The sequence below is a fragment of the Mandrillus leucophaeus genome, unplaced genomic scaffold (assembly GCF_000951045.1).
Source record: "Mandrillus leucophaeus isolate KB7577 unplaced genomic scaffold, Mleu.le_1.0 Scaffold335, whole genome shotgun sequence".
NCBI classification, from domain to species: domain Eukaryota; kingdom Metazoa; phylum Chordata; class Mammalia; order Primates; family Cercopithecidae; genus Mandrillus; species Mandrillus leucophaeus.
Genome location: NW_012103532.1, coordinates 372,666 through 391,755, shown reverse-complemented (window position 1 = coordinate 391,755; position 19,090 = coordinate 372,666). Strand labels below are relative to the sequence as shown.

The 19,090-nt window shown below is 40.6% G+C and overlaps 1 protein-coding gene across 1 annotated transcript in view; it reads left to right on the top strand.

Moving 5' to 3' along the window:
• NR6A1 (nuclear receptor subfamily 6, group A, member 1) overlaps positions 1 to 19,090 on the top strand; it is a 74,629-nt gene that overhangs the window by 36,527 nt on the left and 19,012 nt on the right. Inside the window, exons 2-3 of the mRNA XM_011988674.1 lie at positions 5,234 to 5,476; positions 16,179 to 16,234. Coding sequence (XP_011844064.1) covers positions 5,234 to 5,476; positions 16,179 to 16,234 — 299 coding nt within the window. The remainder of the gene's footprint in view (positions 1 to 5,233; positions 5,477 to 16,178; positions 16,235 to 19,090) is intronic.

The window sequence follows — 19,090 nt, the reverse complement described above, 5'->3', positions numbered from 1 at the left end:
AGGAGGACAACTTTATTTTTATTTTTTTTTATTTTTTTATTTTTATTTTTTTTTTGAGACAGAGTCTTGCTCTGTCACCCAGGCTGGAGTACAGTGGCGCGATCTCGGCTCATTGCAAGCTCCGCCTCCCGGGTTCACGCCATTCTCCTGCCTCAGCCTCCTGAGTAGCTGGGACTACAGGCGCCCGCCACCACGCCCGGCTGATTTTTTGTATTTTTACTAGAGACAGGGTTTCACCGTGTTAGCCAGGATGGTCTCAATCTCCTGACCTCGTGATCCGCCCGCCTCGGCCTCCCAGTGCTGGGATTTACAGGCGTGAGCCACTGCGCCCGGCCTATTATCTTTAAATCTCTAAATCGTTTATATATGAGTTAGGTTAGATTGTACATTTATTTTTTACCCATGAACACATTATTCAGGGCAGTGGGGGAAGCTTCAGGTTTGGCTCCATGTAAAGAAAAGCCTTTGAACCATTATAACTGTCTAAAAATAGAATGAATGGAATGAAGTGCCTTATGGAGTCACTGGAGATGTGTTAAGTAAGAGGATGGGGCAACTCTTTGTCTTGGAACATTGTGGAGGGAATTCATGCCTTAGGTAAAGATCTCTTCAGGGCAATTTCTAAGGCTCTTTCTAACTCTTAAGATTCCAGATTCAGTAATATAGGAATAATACCTCTCGAAATTACTGCGGTGAATAGTGTATGTAAAAACTTCTTGCACATTGCATGGTACAGAGTTGGTTCTCATTGAATGTTTTTTGCCTTATCTATAAGATAAGAATAACCCTTACCTTGGCCTGATGCCAGCAAGATAATGAATGTAAAGATGCTATAAATACCCTTCAAATCCTTGGCCAATAGGTGGTGCAGAAATCTGTATCTGACATCTGGCCAGGCACGATTAGGGGTATTTGCTTCAGTTTGTTCATTTACAAAGGGGGACCTTGGCTTTTTAGGTTGGTTGGTTGGTTGGTTGGTTTTCAGTGGGGAAGGGCCCGACTTACCTGCATGTAGAATGTATAGATTTGCCTTGCTGTGGCCAAAGAATGTAATGGTTAGGAACATAGACTTTTGGGGCTTCCAGCCTTCCCTTACTAGCTGGATGACTATTAGGGAGTGATAGCACCTCATGGGCCTCCATTTCCTGATCTGTAAAATGTTGAGGGCACCTGATTTAGGAATAATTGTGATTATTCAGCACAATAATGTATGTTAAGTGCTTGGCCAGAGCATAGCACCTAAATAGTCAGTTAACAATAGCTGATTCTGTGGTTGTTATTTTTCACATACTGGGAGAGAAGTTTTCCAAATGCTTCTTTGAAGGGCTACTAGATTGATCTGGAGAGAGCCTTTCTTTTTTACCATTGAGAAACTCCCTTTTGAATTAGTTCCTCATCCATGGCATAGACCATTTTTTGAATAAACCGAACATGGCAGGCAGTAAGAATAGCTATAGCGAGACAGAGAAGCAGTCCTAGGACTCCAGGCTCCTTAAAGAAATATGGCCCTTTAGTCTTTAGTGTGCCCTTTAAAAAGTATATCATGAGAAAAGCAAGCAGTGTTACGAGACATGAGCAGGTTCTTAACAGGTCTGTATTTGATTGTCATTCTGTGGGTTCTTTGCTCTGGATCCAGGTGCTACACAGAATGCCATAGGAATGCTTTATGAAGAGGTTATTGAACTTCAGTTCTGATACTGGTGGTTCAGGGTCAGCCACTTTGTAGGTGGACAAATTGTTTAACCATTTTGGAGCCTCCACTTCATCATTTACAAAAGGGTAATAACAATTGTACCCACCTATATATGGGATTTGAAGATTACATGAGTCAGTGAGGTAAAGCCTACCTAGCTGTGGTAGGTGTTCAGTGAAATCATATCAGTGAAGAAAGGAAGGTGTGTTCCTTGTGGGTATATTCATTATAACTGTTTTTAAGTCTATTCTAATAAGGCTCTGGTTTATATTATAATCATACCTAAAAGAACATTGCAGGTTTTAAAATTAGAAAATTTAGATTCTTCTATAGCCAATCATGATTTCCCAACAATTTCATTTCCAGGCCTTTTCAGCGCTCTAGGAAATCCCATCTCAAACATAGTGGGTGCTATTTTTATGCTATTCATTTTGCCTTTTTGGCTTTACCTGTTTTCATTTTTAAAATTTGCTATTGTAACTTTTCTATAATGTTTATCTTGAGCTTTCTTTATGCTTTCAAAAGAAAAAATGAAAGGAATACTCATTACACCAGGGCCATTTTTATAGGGTATCTTTTTTTAATTAATAGGGTTTTTTGTATTTTGTTTGTTTGTTTGTTTTGCAAACAACAGAAACTCACTTAAGAAGAAGGAGGATTGGCCGGGCGCTGTGGCTCACGCCTGTAATCCCAGAACTTTGGGAGGCCAAGGTGGGTGGATCACGAGGTCAGGAGTTCAAGACCAACCTGGCCAACATGGTGAAACCCCATCTCTACTAAAAATACAAAAATTAGCCGGGCATGGTGGTATGTTCCTGTAATTCCAGCTATTCAGGAGGCTGAGGCAGGAGAATTGCTTGAACTGGAACCTGGGAGGCAGAGGTTGCAGTGAGCGGAGTTTGCACCACTGCACTCCAGCCTGGGCTACAGAGTAAGACTTTGTCTCAGAAAAAAAGAAAAAGAAAAACCCAAAAGAAAAAAAGGAAGATTGTATTATAATAACGTGGTTACTTCAGTTTGTCACTGTGCTGTTTTATCACAGGTAGTGCATATAAGCCTTAGAAAAGTCTGTAACCAAGAACTGTAGAGTCCGCAAGAACCTAGACAGTCTTTCCGTATCTGTTGTTCTCCATTTCCCTGGTTGTATAATCTCATATATTTACTTCTCTGAATACCTGCTGTTTGCCGAGTGACTTTGGACAAGTCATGATATTGCCTGTTTCCCTGTTTGGAGGGGGAGAAAAAAAGGTATATTAGTTTCCTGTGCTGCTATCTAACAAATTACCACAAACTCATTGCCTTAAAGCAACAAAAATTTACTCTCTTACTGGAAGAGAAGCCATAAATCCAAAATCAGACTGGGCATGGTGGCTCATGCCTCTAATTCCAGCACTTTGGGAGGCTGAGGTGTGCAGATCACTTGAGGTCAGGAATTCAAGACCAGCCTGGCCAACATGGTAAAACCTTGTCTCTAATAAAAATACAAAAATTAGGGCATAGTGGCGGGTGCCTGTAATCCCAGCTACTTGGGAATCTGAGGCAGGAGAATTGCTTGAACCCAGGAGGTGGAGGTTGCAGTGAGCCGAGATTGAGCCACTGCACGCCAACCTGGGCGACAGAGCAAGACTCCCTCTAAAAAAAAAAAAAAAAAAAAATCAGTATTCCTGGGCCGAAATAAGGTGTTTGCAGAGCCACAATCCTTTCAGAATCTCTAGGGGAGAATTGGTTCCTTGCCTCTTCCAACTTCTGATGACTGCCGTCATTCCTTGGTTGGTAGCCAATTTCTGCCTCTGTCTTCATATGGCCTTCTCTTCTGCATATTATGTGTTTCTTCTTCTCTACTATCTTTATCAGATCTCCCTCTGCCTCTGTCTTATGAAGACACTTGTGATTGTATTTAGGGCCCATCCGTATAATTCAGAATAACCCCCTAACGCAAGATTCTTAATTTAATCACATCTACAAATACCCTTTTTCCTTTATAAGGTAGCATTTACAGGTTCCAGGGATTAGGACCTGATATCTGTGGGTCGCAATTATTCTGCTTACTACAGATGGCAGTCATAAAGAATCATCTCAAAAGTTGGCATATAATAAGGGCTCCAGAAATGCAAACCTCCTCCTTTCTCTGCGTCCCTCCTGTGTATACTACCATGACCCTCCGTTAACATTGCCTTCAAAAGCCTTTCTTTTCAGGAATGTCATTATCACATTAAATGTGTACCTGCTGGGGTAATAATAAAGAAAATAATAGCTGACAGTTATCAAATGTCTGTTACAGCCCACACACTGCAATGAGAACTTTATCCATGGGATATAGGTATTATTATAATCACCATTTAACAGATGAGAGAAATGAAAAAAGTAAAGAAGATCAATTTTTCCCTAGTTCACCCAGCTAGTGTCAGAGCTAGGATTCAAATTAGAATCTCTCTAATTATAAGGGGTCTCTAATTCATGGTATAATGACGTGCCTTTGCTTTTGTTTGTTTTTTAAGAGACATGGTCATGCCGTTGCTTAGGCTGGAATGCAGTGGTACAGTCATAGCTCACTGCAGCCTCAAACTCTTAGGCTCAAGCAGTCCTCCTGCTTCAGCCTCCTCAGTAGCTGAGACTACAGGTGTGTGCCATCACGCCTGGCTCTCTAATGACGTTCTTGATTATTATACCTTGCCTCTTACTCAGGAGTGAGGTTCAAATATCTGATTTCTTGTCTTGGCCTCTGATCAGAACCTTCCCTGGTGATTTCTTGTACCTGCTGGCATAGCTTCACATCACAGTTCACAGGGTGCTTTTTTGTCATGTGCCTGCTCTTTAGCAGTTGCTTGGTCCTGAGTAAATGCAGTTTAAAGGAAGAGGAGGTGAAGAGCTATACTCTATTCTGAATTTCCTCCTCAAGTAACTTGTTTGTTGCTAGTCAGTGAGTTCCATGACTCTGGGGATCGTGACGATTTATTTATGTCCTAGCACAGGGCCTGGACACAGAATAGATATTCTGCTAGAGTGTAAGCTTCACCAGGGACTTCTGTTCACTGCCATATTCATGCCTTACAGCAGTTCCCGGGATAGAAGAGTTGCACAGTAAATATTTATTGACTGGATGTCTGGCTGACTGGCTTATTTGGGCATGGTTAGAACTTAATTACAGCTGTCATTTATTGGCTATATATCATGTTTGAGGCACTTACATATATGGTAAGTAATCCTTACCATGCTCTTACAGGGTAGAATTGATGGGTTATAGATGAGCAGGTTGAGGGTGATAGAGGAGTCAAAGATACTTTGTAGGTTTCAGTCTTAGATACTGATCCAAGTGTTGATGAAACCCAGGAGAAAGAGTTTAGGTAGACTGTGTTGTGGTATCTGCAACCATAGATACAGGGACTACTCCTGGGACAAAGCTCCAAAGATGGGCCCCCTATTTGCCCTTTAGCCTGGAGATAGTGGTGGTCTTAATCTACCCAGAAGAGAGTTGCTCACTTTAGGAACTGTAGGCTTAAAACCATTATTTCCACTGTGTTCTAACTCGAACATGATCAGTTTCTGTTCCAGATGATCGGGCTGAACAACGAACCTGTCTCATTTGTGGGGACCGCGCTACAGGCTTGCATTATGGGATCATCTCCTGTGAGGGCTGCAAAGGGTTTTTCAAGCGGAGCATTTGCAACAAACGGGTATATCGATGCAGTCGTGACAAGAACTGTGTCATGTCTCGGAAGCAGAGGAACAGGTGCCAGTACTGCCGCCTGCTCAAATGCCTCCAGATGGGGATGAACCGGAAGGGTGAGTGGTGCTCATGGCGCTGATGGCCCATCCTTCATTCAAAACTTTACCTTTAGTGTCAGCTGTTTAGTTACTTATTTCTCAAGCTTGCACTACATATCAGGCCTTACAGTTTGTACTGATAACCAAAAATGAATCTGGAACCATTCTTGCCTACGAGAACTTCCTAAACTAGGTGGAGGGGAAAAAACTAGTGAGATGTTAAGGATTCTGTGGGAGTGAGTGCACAAGCCCTGTGTGACCAAGAACTCACTTAACAATCAGGTCTTAACTGCCATTAATATACATCACTAATTATTTCAGGAATGATGACAGAAGTATAAATTTTTGGATGAAAAGGCATGAGGTAGGAGATTTCTGAATGCAGTATCATTTTGTTTGCTAGAACCATGGTGTACTCAGAGGCTAGGCATGCTCAGAAGTCTGTGGCTAGGTTGGTGAGGAGTTTGGGATGTATTGGGAAGCTTTCCAAGAGCCCTTAGCCTGAGATAATAGGAATAAACTGACGTTCTAGTAGGATGAATATGAAGGACTCTTTTTTTTTTTTTTTTTGGAGAGGGAGTCTCGCTCTGTCGCCCAAGCTGGGATGCAGTGGCCGGATCTCAGCTCACTGCAAGCTCCGCCTCCCGGGTTTACGCCATTCTCCTGCCTCAGCCTCCCGAGTAGCTGGGACTACAGGCGCCCGCCACCTCGCCCGGCTAGTTATTTTTTGTATTTTTTAGTTGAGATGGGGTTTCACCTTGTTAGCCAGGATGGTCTCGATCTCCTGACCTCGTGATCCGCCCGTCTCGGCCTCCCAAAGTGCTGGGATTACAGGCTTGAGCCACCGCGCCCGGCCATGAAGGACTCTTTTGGAGGATTAATTGGGGCAGGGGAAACGGAAAAACCATCTAGAAAGTTTTTAGTAGAGTCTAGAAGGAAATCTAAAGGAACTGAAGGAACGGGGGAAATAATGGCACAGAGAGACGTTGAAGAAACTCACCTGATAGAACTTGGTGACATAGTGAATATTGAGCAGCACCAGAAGTTGAAGTTGAGGATGTGGATTAAGAGTAATGACCTTACTATGGAGGAAAAAATGGGGGGGAAAAAAAGTCAAACTAAAAAGCAGGGTGATTTCTCTATAGGACCCTCTGAAAAGAAAGGAAAAGAAAAGAAAAAAAGGGTGGGGCAAAATGTTGGCCTTGGCAATACTGAGTTTGAGGTACCTGAGAGGGACACATAAAGATGTCCACCCAAGGAAGTTGGTTATATAGGATTGGAACTGACGTGAGAAGCCCTGCCTGCAAACAGGCTTCATGGAGCTGTTGGCACAGAGGTGGTAGTAAAAGTGTAGTCCAGAGGTGAAATCACCCACAGAGAGCTTAGATACATAAGAGAGAAGGGCGGGCGTCAGAAGCCTAGAGTGGTATTCCCATGGAGAGTAGAGAGTGGAATAGAGCAGTGTCATTCAGCAGAAAGAAGAGAGGCTCTAGAGGCAAACAGACTAACTCTTAGCTCTGTGACCTTAGGAAGTTTGCTTTATATCTCTGATAATTATCTTACCTTTAAGGTAGTATGTTACTTGCCCTTCAGAGTTCTCTACAGGATTAAGTATGATAACATACAAAATACCCAGCAAGGTATTAGGGGTCCATAGCAGCAGTGTTCAGGGATAGGGGGTTAGTCAGATAAAGTGAACTATTCCAACTGGTTTTATAGCATTATGAATGCAGACATCCGGATGTACTCAGACTGGTTTTATTGTGTATGAGATAGGAAGGATCTTTTAAAAACTTGCCCATCATGAAGAAAAGTAAGAGAGATGTGGAAGGGCATTTAGATAAATTTAGGTGATTTATAATTTATTATAAATACTAATATTGAGCACTTATTTATGTACCCTCCATATATATATTCTACCACTGAATACATACAGCAACCCTGTCATTAACTGTTATCCCCAGTTTACAGATACAGCTTAGGGAGGTAAAATGATTTAGCAGTAGTTAGTTTAGGGGTGGTTGTGTTGACAGTTAATAGTTACTAAATTATAATTTGTTATTAAGCAGAGCTTGTACCTGACCACACGGAAAATGTACTGCTTCACATGTCTACCATGTGGCATAGTTGTTTACATGTTGGAACGCCCTGTGTTTATTGAATGATGAATGCCATAGTAGGACATTTGAAGTGTTACGAAGTTTGTCCCCTGCCTCTCTTTCTAACTCATTTCTGAATACTGTGCCTCAGGGATGCCTTACAGTGCCTGTACTCAGGTTTTTTCCTCTACTTGGAGATCTTTTTCCTTCCCCACTGTCAGTTTCCTCTTATTGAAATCTTTTCCAGCCACCAATACCAAACACATACTGTCTTGAAGAGTCTGTCAACTTCTTGCCCTCACCCTGTTTTGGTTTTGGCCTCCACATTTCTCATCTCCCTTTGTTGCCCTCACTGTGAGTATCATGAAAGCTTAGTTGTTACGGGTTGTCTTCTTGACTACTGTCTCTGAAGAATCATCCTGCTTATTCAGCTGAAGTGTGAGATTCTGAGGCTTCCAGCAAAACTCACCTGTTTTAGGGAAGAAGAAACTTAACCTTATAACCCCTCTGACCATAGACCAGAAGACACATGGAGTATAGGGACAGGGAGCTGTCTCCTTAGGACTGTTTGCACGCAGAGCAGGCAGACCCAGTTGCCTGGTGAAGTCTGCGTCAGGGAGAGAAACCCTGCCACCTCCTGGTTGGTGCTGCGAAAGCAGGATTAAAATTGCAGTTGCCATGGGAGTATTTTGGGGGTAAGGAATATTCTGTACGGACCTGTGGTGGTTGACACATAATTCTGTGCATTTGTCAAAACCCATAGAACTTTACACCACAAAAAAGTAAATGTTACTACATGTGAAAATTTGTTTAATCAGCTAGGATATTGTAGGGGTTACAGGGCAGAGAGAGAAAATGCACACTGTGACAAATGAATCTAGCTAGTGTTAGAAATGAGTCACATAACCACACTTAAGGGGTCGGAGAAAAAAGGAGCTAACCTTTGAAAAGTGTTTTTACTGTATACTGTAAGGCTAAAAACAAAGAATTACATACAAACAAAGCACTCTATAGTTTGTAAAATTTGTTTCTCTCAAGGTTATGTGTTAGGAATTCTGTCGCTGCTTCATTTAGAGTAGAATCGGCAAGTAAATATATTGTGGACAATGAGAGTCAGGTTTCTCACATCAGAGAAAGAAAGAAGTTATAAATCAGCAAAGGAGAAGGCTAGAATGAATCCCCTGGTGCCAGATTGGAATCAGTGTGTCAATATGTATTCATGTTTTAGATAGATTTAAAAATACATAGATACCGTGTGTGGGTAGGTGAGTTAGTGTACCTATGTATATTTCCAAGCTCTAGCCACTGAGAGGGTCTAGAAGCAGATACCCCAGGAGCAATGAGTACACCCAGCACCAAGATCTTGGCTTCCAAATATCAATGAAAGGAATGAGGACTCATTGGAGAACTGGTTGATTCTAAGGCCGGGATAGGAGAAATATAAAATGATCCTGGAGCATCTTAAGGTGCCAGCAAATTAGGAAGTACTTTCTAAAAAAAGAAAGGAAGCATATCAAAGGGCACAGAAGCCAACCTGAAAGAACTTCTGATGGCCAACGTTGGAACAACTTGAGGAATAATAACTATAGGATTAGTTTATAACCCAAATAATAAAGTAAATATCCATGAGTTCATACTGAAAGAAGTAAGTGAGTAAGTAAAGAGAAGTGATCATTCTTCCTTTTAAGTGAATTCTGATTAATAAATGTAGGAGGAGGCCAGGCTTAGTGGCTCACACCTGTCATCCCAGCACTTTGGGAGGCCAAGGCAAGAGGATCACTTGAGCCCTGGAGTTCAAGACCAGCCTGGGCAGCATAGTGAGACTCCATCTCTAAAAATATAAATATAAATGTAGAAGGAATGAGGGAAATAGAAAAAAAATCACCATTAGGGCTGGGCACAGTGGTTCATGCCTATAATCCCAATACTTTGGGAGGCCAGAGCAGGTGGATTGCTGAAGCTCGGGAGTTCAAGACCAGCCTTGGCAACATGCTGAAACCCCGTCTATACAAAAAAATATATAAAAATTAGCTGGGCGCGGTGGCATGTGCCTGTAGTCCCAGCTGCTCTGGAGGCTAAGGTAAACCTGGGAGACGGAGGTTGCAGTAAGCCAAGATCACACCATTGTACTCCACCCTGGGTGACAGACCAAAAAAAAAAAAAAAAACCACCATTAGAACACCACAGTAATAATTGTGACAAGCAAGATCTTAATGGATGCTAAGTAAGTGGCATTGGTGTAAACAGAAACAGAATATTTGCATAGTCTGCAAATATATAGTAATTACAAAGGGAAAAATAGTAAGTTTATTTAAAGAATTCTGACAGACATGACTGTAGCCAAATGATCAAGATTAACAGTACCAATAAAACACACCAACATTGTATGTACCCTCAATATGAAACACTGAGAAGCGCACACATGTACACACACACAGAGGTAAGTTCACTCCCAGTCTAATCCTGAGAAAACAGACAAGCCCATATTGAGGGACGTTCTTCAGAATAACTGACATTTGACAAAATACCCATTTGAAAAGTGTCAGAGTCACAAAAAACAGGGAAAGACTGAGCTGTCACAGATTGGAGAAGAATATGAAGGCAAGACAGCTAAATGTAATGTGGGCCCCTGGATTGTCTTCTGGAACAAAAGATATCAGTGAAACAACTGGAGAAATCAAAATAAAGTATGTGCTTTGGTTAATAGTATTGTACCAAAGTTAGTTTCCTAGTTTTGATGACTAGCCATGATTATGTCAAATGTTAAAAGGAGGAGAGTATATGGGAACTCTCCATACTATTTTTGCAACTCTTGTATAAAGTCTAAACTTACCTTAAAATTAAAAAAATTAACTATTAAAAAAATGCAGCTGCCATTTGTGACTGGGGCTTTTTCACCTATGTGAGAGACAGCTCTCTGTTGTCCTCCATCTTTGGATTTAGAACTGAGTGTCTTTTCAGACCTAGAAGTTGACTGGTCAGAAAAGTCATTAAATTAGCAAAGCAATGAGGAAGATCTAAAGAAGGGTGGTGAATGGAGACTGGGCCCTGTCTGTCCATCCCCACTACTGCACTAGTATCCCCCATGTATGTTTCTTACCCATTTTACGGTCTTCGGGATAAAGTCAGGCTCCTCAAGGTGATTTTCAAGGCCCCTCTGACACTGGCATCAGCCACCTGATCCCTTTCCTTCTCCATTTGGTGTTCCCCACTCACAATCTGCATTCCATCCTAGTTCTTCAAAAACCCAATGATGTTTCCTGTTTTGCACATGTGGTTTCATCTGCCTGAAAGAAGAGAGGGTTTCAGTCACCCTTCTACTCCTGACTTCAAGGTTCAGCATTTATTTGTAACATCCTCTAAGAATCCTTCTCTGATGCCACCCCCCACCAGATAACCCTCCTGTGCTTCCACAGCTTTTTTGCATGCCCTCTGCCATAACCCTGGTCACCTTTTGTTATCTTTCTCTGTTCACTCGTCTGTTTCCCTCATTATTAGACAATGAGCCCCTCAAGGACCATGATCAAGTCCTACTTTTCTGTTGGTCCCTCAGCAAATAACTCAGTAGTGATAGGATGCTCCCTGGTTAGATGGGTTGACTGTGATGGAGGGCCATGGCAGGAAGTGGGATGGGGAGAATACTGTAAGAGGAGAAATGAAGATACAGTCAGCTTCGTGGTGGGTGGGAATGGGGAGTGGATTTCATATTAGTTAAGTAATTATGTGAAAAAATAAACAATTTCCTTAACTCTGTGGTCTCATAACTTGCTAACTAGTTCAGAAGTATAAAGGTCAAGGAAAGCTTCTTGGAGGAGGTGATGTTTGCAGAATGGCATTGTGAGACAGTGATCCTATGGCATTGCCATGTCACTTTACCAGGGTAAAAAGTGCCCCAGGACACAACACAGAGGTCTGCATGAAGCACTGAGAAATCTCAAGGAGGGATAACATTTGAGCAGAATCTTAAAGAAATCAAAGTTCGTGTTCCTTACAAACTTTTTTTTTTTTTTTTACATTTCTTACATTTTCCTTGTGAACTTTTTTTTACATTTTTTTCTACCAAAAAAATTGTAGAGACGAGTTTTCAGCATGTTGCCCAGGCAGGTCTTGAACTGAGGATCAAATTCAGCTGAGCTGAACTGAGCTCAAGCAATCCTGCCACCTCAGCCTCCCAAAGTGCTGGGATTATAGGCATGAGCATATGCCCGGCCAAAGGTCTGTTTGTTTGTTTTTAAATTAAGACTTTAAAATTTTGCTCTGTTTTATTTTGAAATAATTTCAAGCTTACAGGAAATTTGCAACAGTAGTAAGAATTCTCATATACCCTTTACCCAAATTCACCAATTGCTAACATTTTGCCACATTTGCTTTATCATCCTATTTGTTTTATTATTTTCCCTCCCCCTTCCCCCTTGCTCTTCTTTCTGTCTCTCTCTCTCTCTCTCCCACCTTCCCCACTTCCCACAGGTAAGTAAGTGTGTGTGCGCCTGCATGTGTGTACCTTCTTAGCCATTTAAGAGTGAGGCATAGGCAGTGTTCCTCTTATTTCTAACAATCACAATACTATTATCAAAATCTGGAAATTTAACATGACACAATACTATCTTATTAGCAGATCTTACTCAATTTTTGCCATTCATCCCAGTGTCCTTTATAGCACTTTCATTTTTTTCTGATCTAGAAGCCAATTCAGGAAATCACATTACATTTAGTTTTTACGTCTTTTCAGTTTCTTTTAATCTGAAATAGTTCCTCAGTCTTTCTTTGTCTTTATTAACATTGTCGATTTTGAAGCAAATAGGTCATGTATTCATGTATTTTGTAGAATATCCCTTAATTTGGGCTTGTCAGTTTCCTCACAATTACATGCAGGTTATGCATTTTTCACAAGAATGCCATAGAAATGATGTTGTGTCCTTCTTAGTCCATAATATCAAGAGCACATGATATAAGTGTATACCCATTATTGGTGATATTAACTTAAATCACTTGGTTGTTATGATGTCACTTAGGGAAGGTGGTGTTGCCAGATTTTTCCACTTTAAGTTTCTTTCTGAGTACAGGGAACATACTAAGAGACAGAACTATGTAAAACAGAATAGCGTGTTCAAAGACTAACAAATAGTTCTCTATATGTAGGGTGTAGCATTAGGGTATAGCATTAGGGCATAGCATTTATGCCAGAGATGAGGGTGAGGGGTCCCAGCAGAACCAGATGATAGATGGTCTTGAATGCCATGCTCAGGAGCTTAGATTTGGCCCATGGACCAAAGGCACCACCAACAGGTTTTGAGTGGAACTTTGATGTAGTTAGCTTTGTTATTTATGGTTTCTGGGTTCTGTTGACTGCCTAGGCCCAAGCGAATGAAGAATGGGAGGCATATGAGTTCCAAAGCAGAAAAAGTATTTGTGGTGCCTTTTGAGAAGATAGAAGCGCCATGGCTAGGGCCATTCTCTTTCTTAGATTTAGATAAGAGTTACAGCAGAACCATTCCTGTAATACTGCACACAGGAGCCATTTGTTCTTTTTAATCAAATCACCGCCAGATAGACTTTCACCCTGCTGAAAAACGTGTTAGTTCAGTGTGGCATCTAGGAACAAGCACAGCTTTAGAATCAGAAGATCTAAATGGAAACTCCAGCTCTGTCAGTTTTTCTCTGAGTAACCTTGAGCAAATCTCTTTACCTCTCTGAGCTCTGTTTTCTCATCTCAAAAATGCGTGGGAGAATAATACACCTTCCAAGGTGGTTGTGAGGATCAAATGAGATAACATACATATGTGCAAGAACATTATAAGTTTGAAACTATGCTCCAAGTTTTTGTTTTTAACAGAGGCACTGTGGCACATTGTATTGATTTCCACACTTCAGGCGGCTTCATGGCATCTTGACCAATTTTATCATCTCTAAATGGGCATTGCTGTTTATATTAGTCTTTCAGTAACTTTTAAAAATCAAAGTTAATTTTTAAAGGCAATTTTTTACCACCTCAGTGAGTTGCACATCAGAATAAATGTATAATTTAAGAATAATTAATAATAATAATGTAAATAAGAATAATTAGTAATTAAGAATGTATAATTAAGAGTTTATGCACCACCTAAAAGTATCTTATGTTTCTCTGAAAGAAGTCTGGTCTTAGAGTCTGATAGCGTGGGTTCCAACCCTGATTCTGCTCTTTAGTTTCTGTCTCTTCCAGCAAAATACTTCATTTCTGTGAGCCTTAGATCCATCTCTTCAATGGGAGTGATACTAATACTTTACTCATGAGTTATTTTACCTCAGAGAACAGTATGTAACACATAGTAGATTTCTATCATTTCTTATTCTGGGTGGGGTCGAGGAAGAAGATGAACTTTTTTTTTGAGATGGAGTTTTGCTCTTGTTGCCCAGGCTGGAGTACAATGGCACCATCTCGGCTCACTGCAACCTCCACCTCCCGGGTTCAAGCTGTTCTCCTGCTTCAGCCTCCCGAGTAGCTGGTATTACAGGCATGTGCCACCATGCCTGGCTGATTTTGAATTTTTAGTGAAACATGGTTTCTCCATGTTGGTCAGGCTCCCAAACCAACTCCCAACCTCAGGTGATCTGCCCTCTCAGCCTCCCAAAGTGCTGGGATTACAAGCGTGAGCCACTGCGCCCGGCCGATGAGCTTTTGAATTTCAGAACAAGAGATTGGCAAGATGTAAATATTTAAGACATGTGGCCCTTTAAATGAAAAGTAAAGTATGTTGCATTATTTTCACACCTCCAGGACAGTGAAAATGAGATAACAGCTGAACTAGTAATATATTTGGTGTCGTATTCCAGTGACAGATCTTTGTTCTCTACCTGTGAACTGAAATAAAGACATGTGAGATGTTGTTATTAGAAATAGAAATATCCAAAGACTGTCATTGGCCATGGAATAGCAGAGAAGCGATTGTAAGGATTTTAGGCCTTGAAATTAAATGGAAAGAGACCTCCCAGCCAACAAGCAGCATACATCTAGCTCTAACATAGGCTATGTATGTTTCTTACTCTAAATTCACAACAGCTTTTTATAATGCAGACTGACCATGTTGCCTCCACTTAGCAGATGAAAATACTAAGATTCTAGCAAAGTTGAGAATAGAAACTTGGATTTTTAACTCAAAGAGGCTAGGGAGAGGGAAGGATTAGTTACTAAGTGCTTACTTTACATGCCAGGCCCTAGGGTTGGTGTTTTAGCCATACCGTTTTATGTAATGTAACATAAAACAAGTATCAATATTCCCTCTTTTCATTTCAGTAAACTAAAATCCAGAGAGGCAAAGAAACTTGTTCATAATTATACAGACCAGGAAGAAACAGGATTTGGACCCTAACTTACTTAATTCTGAATTTCCTGTCAGCCTTTTAGTTACCTCAGAAACAGGGTTATACTTGGAGCTCCCACCTTTTGAGGCAATCAGTGCCTGCCTCAGGAACTTTCTAGATTCCTTATGTTAATTTTTTAAAGTGGCAGGTATATCCTGGTAAGGCCTGCTGTTACATAATGTCATTAGCTTATCTTCTGTCATTGTTAACATTAACCCCTTTCAAGCTACCCTCCACAGTGGCTGTCACAAAGATTTTTTATAAATCCCAATATGACCACAGTGCCCCCTTACATTCCTTCTTGTTCTCAAGCTCCTTAGCTAAAGTTATACCCTAGTCTGGCATTCAAGGCTCTTTATGATCTAAGCCCAATTGGCCTTTCTACCCTTATCTCATGCTACTCTTCCCCCACGTAGGCCACCTTTTCCCCATGCTTTAGCCAGATTAAGCCACTTGGAAGTTTCTAGAAAAAAGAGCTCATTTTTATCTTCAGCTTGCTTTTTTGTACACTGTTCGCTCAATCTGGAGCACTCTTTTCCTAGCTGCCTAAATCCCACTTAACCTTTAATACTCAGTTCAGAAGTTTTCTTTTCTGGAAAGGATTGCCTAATACTGTGGTCCTACTATAATTGCAAATCAGGGGTTCCTCTCTATGCCCCCGTGTTAAGTGTTCCATAAACAGTGATGATAATATTAGTAGTAGTTGTTATTCTTAGTCAGGAGATATTACTTAAAGGATGCTTTTTATACTTAGAAAATGCTCAGTAATCTGCTTCAACTACACAGGTGCTCTACTGACTGCCTTTGCAGGGAGAAACCATTGAGGTCAAAATTCTGATTAATGAAAAAAAGAAACAAAAAACCTGTTCTGATTCTACAAATCAAACCTAATCGTAGGCTGGGAATAAAAACTGTTTTATTTAAAAATGGAAATACCCTGTCCCTCCCCTAGAATTTGTCAAAACCTTAAGATGCATCATCCTGGCGGGATATTTGTAACTGAAGGACTAGTAAACAGTACTATCACCTTTTTAAAACATATTGAATGTATACAGTGTGTGTAATAGGTACAGAATGCCTTGGGGGCCCCAAAATATTGCTGCCTATGAAGGAACCTGGAATAATAGAAAGAAGTGTGTGCTTTGGGTCCGGAAGGACCTGTGTTTTAATCTTGGATTCACTAATTACTGTCTTATGCTTTTGGCCAAGCAAATTCTCTTTTTATGCTAAAAGTTATATGAGTGTGATTCTGACTGCCTTTCTTGACTTATGTTTCCTTTCAGCTATCAGAGAAGATGGCATGCCTGGAGGCCGGAATAAGAGCATTGGGCCAGTCCAGGTGAGTTCTAGACCTCAATCCCTGTGGTCCATCCTGGAAGCCCAGGGCTCCAGCTGTTCCTGAAACTGCTCACCTTGATTCCTTCATCTGCTGCTGAGGAGAGCCATCTTTGTTTTCATTTCTGTAAAAGTGCTTTTACAGCCTGGATGTGAAAGTGCTTTGAAAATCTTAAATATGTAAGTTAATGATTAAAGCTCTTCTTGTGATCCCTCAGCCTTTTCTAAGGATTTCACAGACAGTGAACCCACTTATGGTTCTGAACCATGCAGAGGATTTTTTGATCAGCCCTTAAGGTTATAGATAAGTAAGCCTGGCAGAAATGAGCAGGACTACTTTGCTGTTCGTTTCATCTAAAAAAATGTACCAGCAGGGTATTATTGTCTTATTGTAGAGTAGGAATGATATACCCCCATTCAGTCCCACAAACATTTACTGAATTCCTACTCTTCCAGGCCCTATACTGTGAACTCAGTCTAATGGGAGAGACAGATAGGTAAACAGACATAATAGTAAGGTGAGAGGTAACAGAGGATGCTCAGGGACTACAGAGGGAGGGGCATCTATTCTGCTTGGGCTAGAATAGCCGTGGTTGGGGACTAGAGACACTCAAGAAAATAGACTGTGAAAAGACCCAAAGATGAATCTTTATGACAAGGAGTTTGTTCAGTTAGGCTGGAACATTGGGCACATGTAGTAGAGTGGCAGAAGATAAGGCAGATTCCTTGAATTTGGAATCAGTTCATTAGGGAGTGGCCTTCAACTGTCTTTGACTACAGCTCCTTAGGAAAAGTCTTTGTGGGACCAGCCTACACCACTTGTTCTTACTCATTGTTCTTACTTGCCAGCAGAAGAGCTTCATGAGGGTAGAAAATTGGATATATTTCTGCCCATCAGGTGAATCCCTTGGCACAATAGTAGGCAGAGAGCATGCCTTAGGAATTACTAGTGGCCAGGAGCAGTGACACACGCCTGTAATCCCAGCACTTTGGGTGGCTGAGGCAGGAAGATTGCTTGAGGCCAGGAGTTCAAGACTAGCCTGGGCGACATAGCAAGACAGACCCTGTGTCTACCAAAATAAAATAAAAATTTTAAAAACTATTATTGTTACTGGTATGAGCCAAGAGGCAACTACTAAAAGGTTTTATTTAGATTTGCATTTTAGAAAGATCATTCTGGCAGGTAGAAATGGTTTGTGAGGAGTGAGGTGAGGATGAGTGAAACTGAGGGAGAGAGAAAGCAGTTAGAAGGTTTTTACAGAAGTACAGGTGAGAGATACAGATAATAGTTAAAGCAGAGCAATGGCAGTGCAGATTGAGGGGAGATAATAGACTCAAGAGATATTTACTAGGTAAATTTATAGGATTTAGCCAGTTAAATGTGAGGGAATGAAAGAAAGGTGTTCACATTGTCTTAAGACATACACTGATGATGTTTGGAGGATTTCCTGTCACATGAGCACAGCATACATTCAGTCAGGCTGTGTGACTCCCAACTCTGCTGTATTTACTCTTTTTTTCTAAAACATTTTTATTCTCGTTTTTCAAGTCAGATATATGTCTTATAAATTCTTTTTGTTTTTCGGTCTGGACTAATAGCTGCTCTTTTTTATTACGGCAGAAGTAAAAACCATATAACATGAAATCCACCTTTTAAACAAAATTTTAATCACATAGTACAGTGTTGTTAACTATATGCACACTCTGATACAGCAAATCTTTAGAACTTTTTCATCTTACGTGACTGAAACGCTATACCCATTAGACAACAGTTCCTCATTTTCCTCTCCCTTTGCCCATGGCAGCCATCATTCCACTTTCTGCTTATAAGAGTTTGACTACTTTAGATACCTCATAAAGTGGAATCATGCAGTATTTGTGCTTCTGTGACTAGTTTATTTCACTTGGTGTAATGTCATCATGGTTCATCCTTGGTATAGCTTATAATGACTTCCTTCTTTTTTAAGGTGTTTTATGTGTATATCACATTTTCTTATGCATTTCTCTGTCATCGGACACTTACACGTTGTATTCACTTCTTGACTATTTTGAATAATGCTGCAGTGAACGTGGGAGTGCAGTTATCTCTTCACAATCCTGATTTCAGTTCTTTTGGATAAATACCCCTAGATGGGATTGCTGGATCCTATGGTGGTTCTATTTTTACCTTTTTTGGGACCCTCCATGCTGTTTTCCATAGTGGTTGCACCATTTTACATTCCCACTAACGGTGCACAAGGTTTCCATTTCTTCACGTCCTTGCCAGCACTTATTATTTTCTGGACTTTTTTGTTTGTTTGTTTTTGGGTTTTTTTGGTTGTTGTTGTTGTCTTCTTTTGCATATAACAGACATCCTAACAGGTGTGAGTTAATATCTTCAAGTTTTGATTTGTGTTTTCCTGATGATAAGTGATGTTGAGCATCTTTTTATATACCTATTGGTCATATGTCTTCTTTGGAGAAATGTCTGCTCAAGTTTCTTGTTCATTTTTCAGTGTGTTTTGTTTTTTTTCTGTTACTGAGTTACGGGAGTTCCTTGTATATTGTGGATGTTGACCCCTTATCAAATGTATGGTAATATATTCTCCCATTTCATAGGGTATCTTTTTACTCTGTTGATTGTTTCCTTTGTTGCACAGAAGCTTTTTAGTTTAATGTAGTCAAACTTGGCTGGTTTTGTTCTGTTTTCTGTACTTTTGGTGTTGTATCCACGAAATCACTGCCAAGACCAGTTTTATGAAGATTTTCCCCTGTGTTTTCTCCAAGGAGTTTTATAGTTTTAGGCCTTATATTTAAATATTTAATCTATTTTGAGGTTGACGTCTGTGATCGGTATAAGGGTTCGACGTCTTTTGGGGGG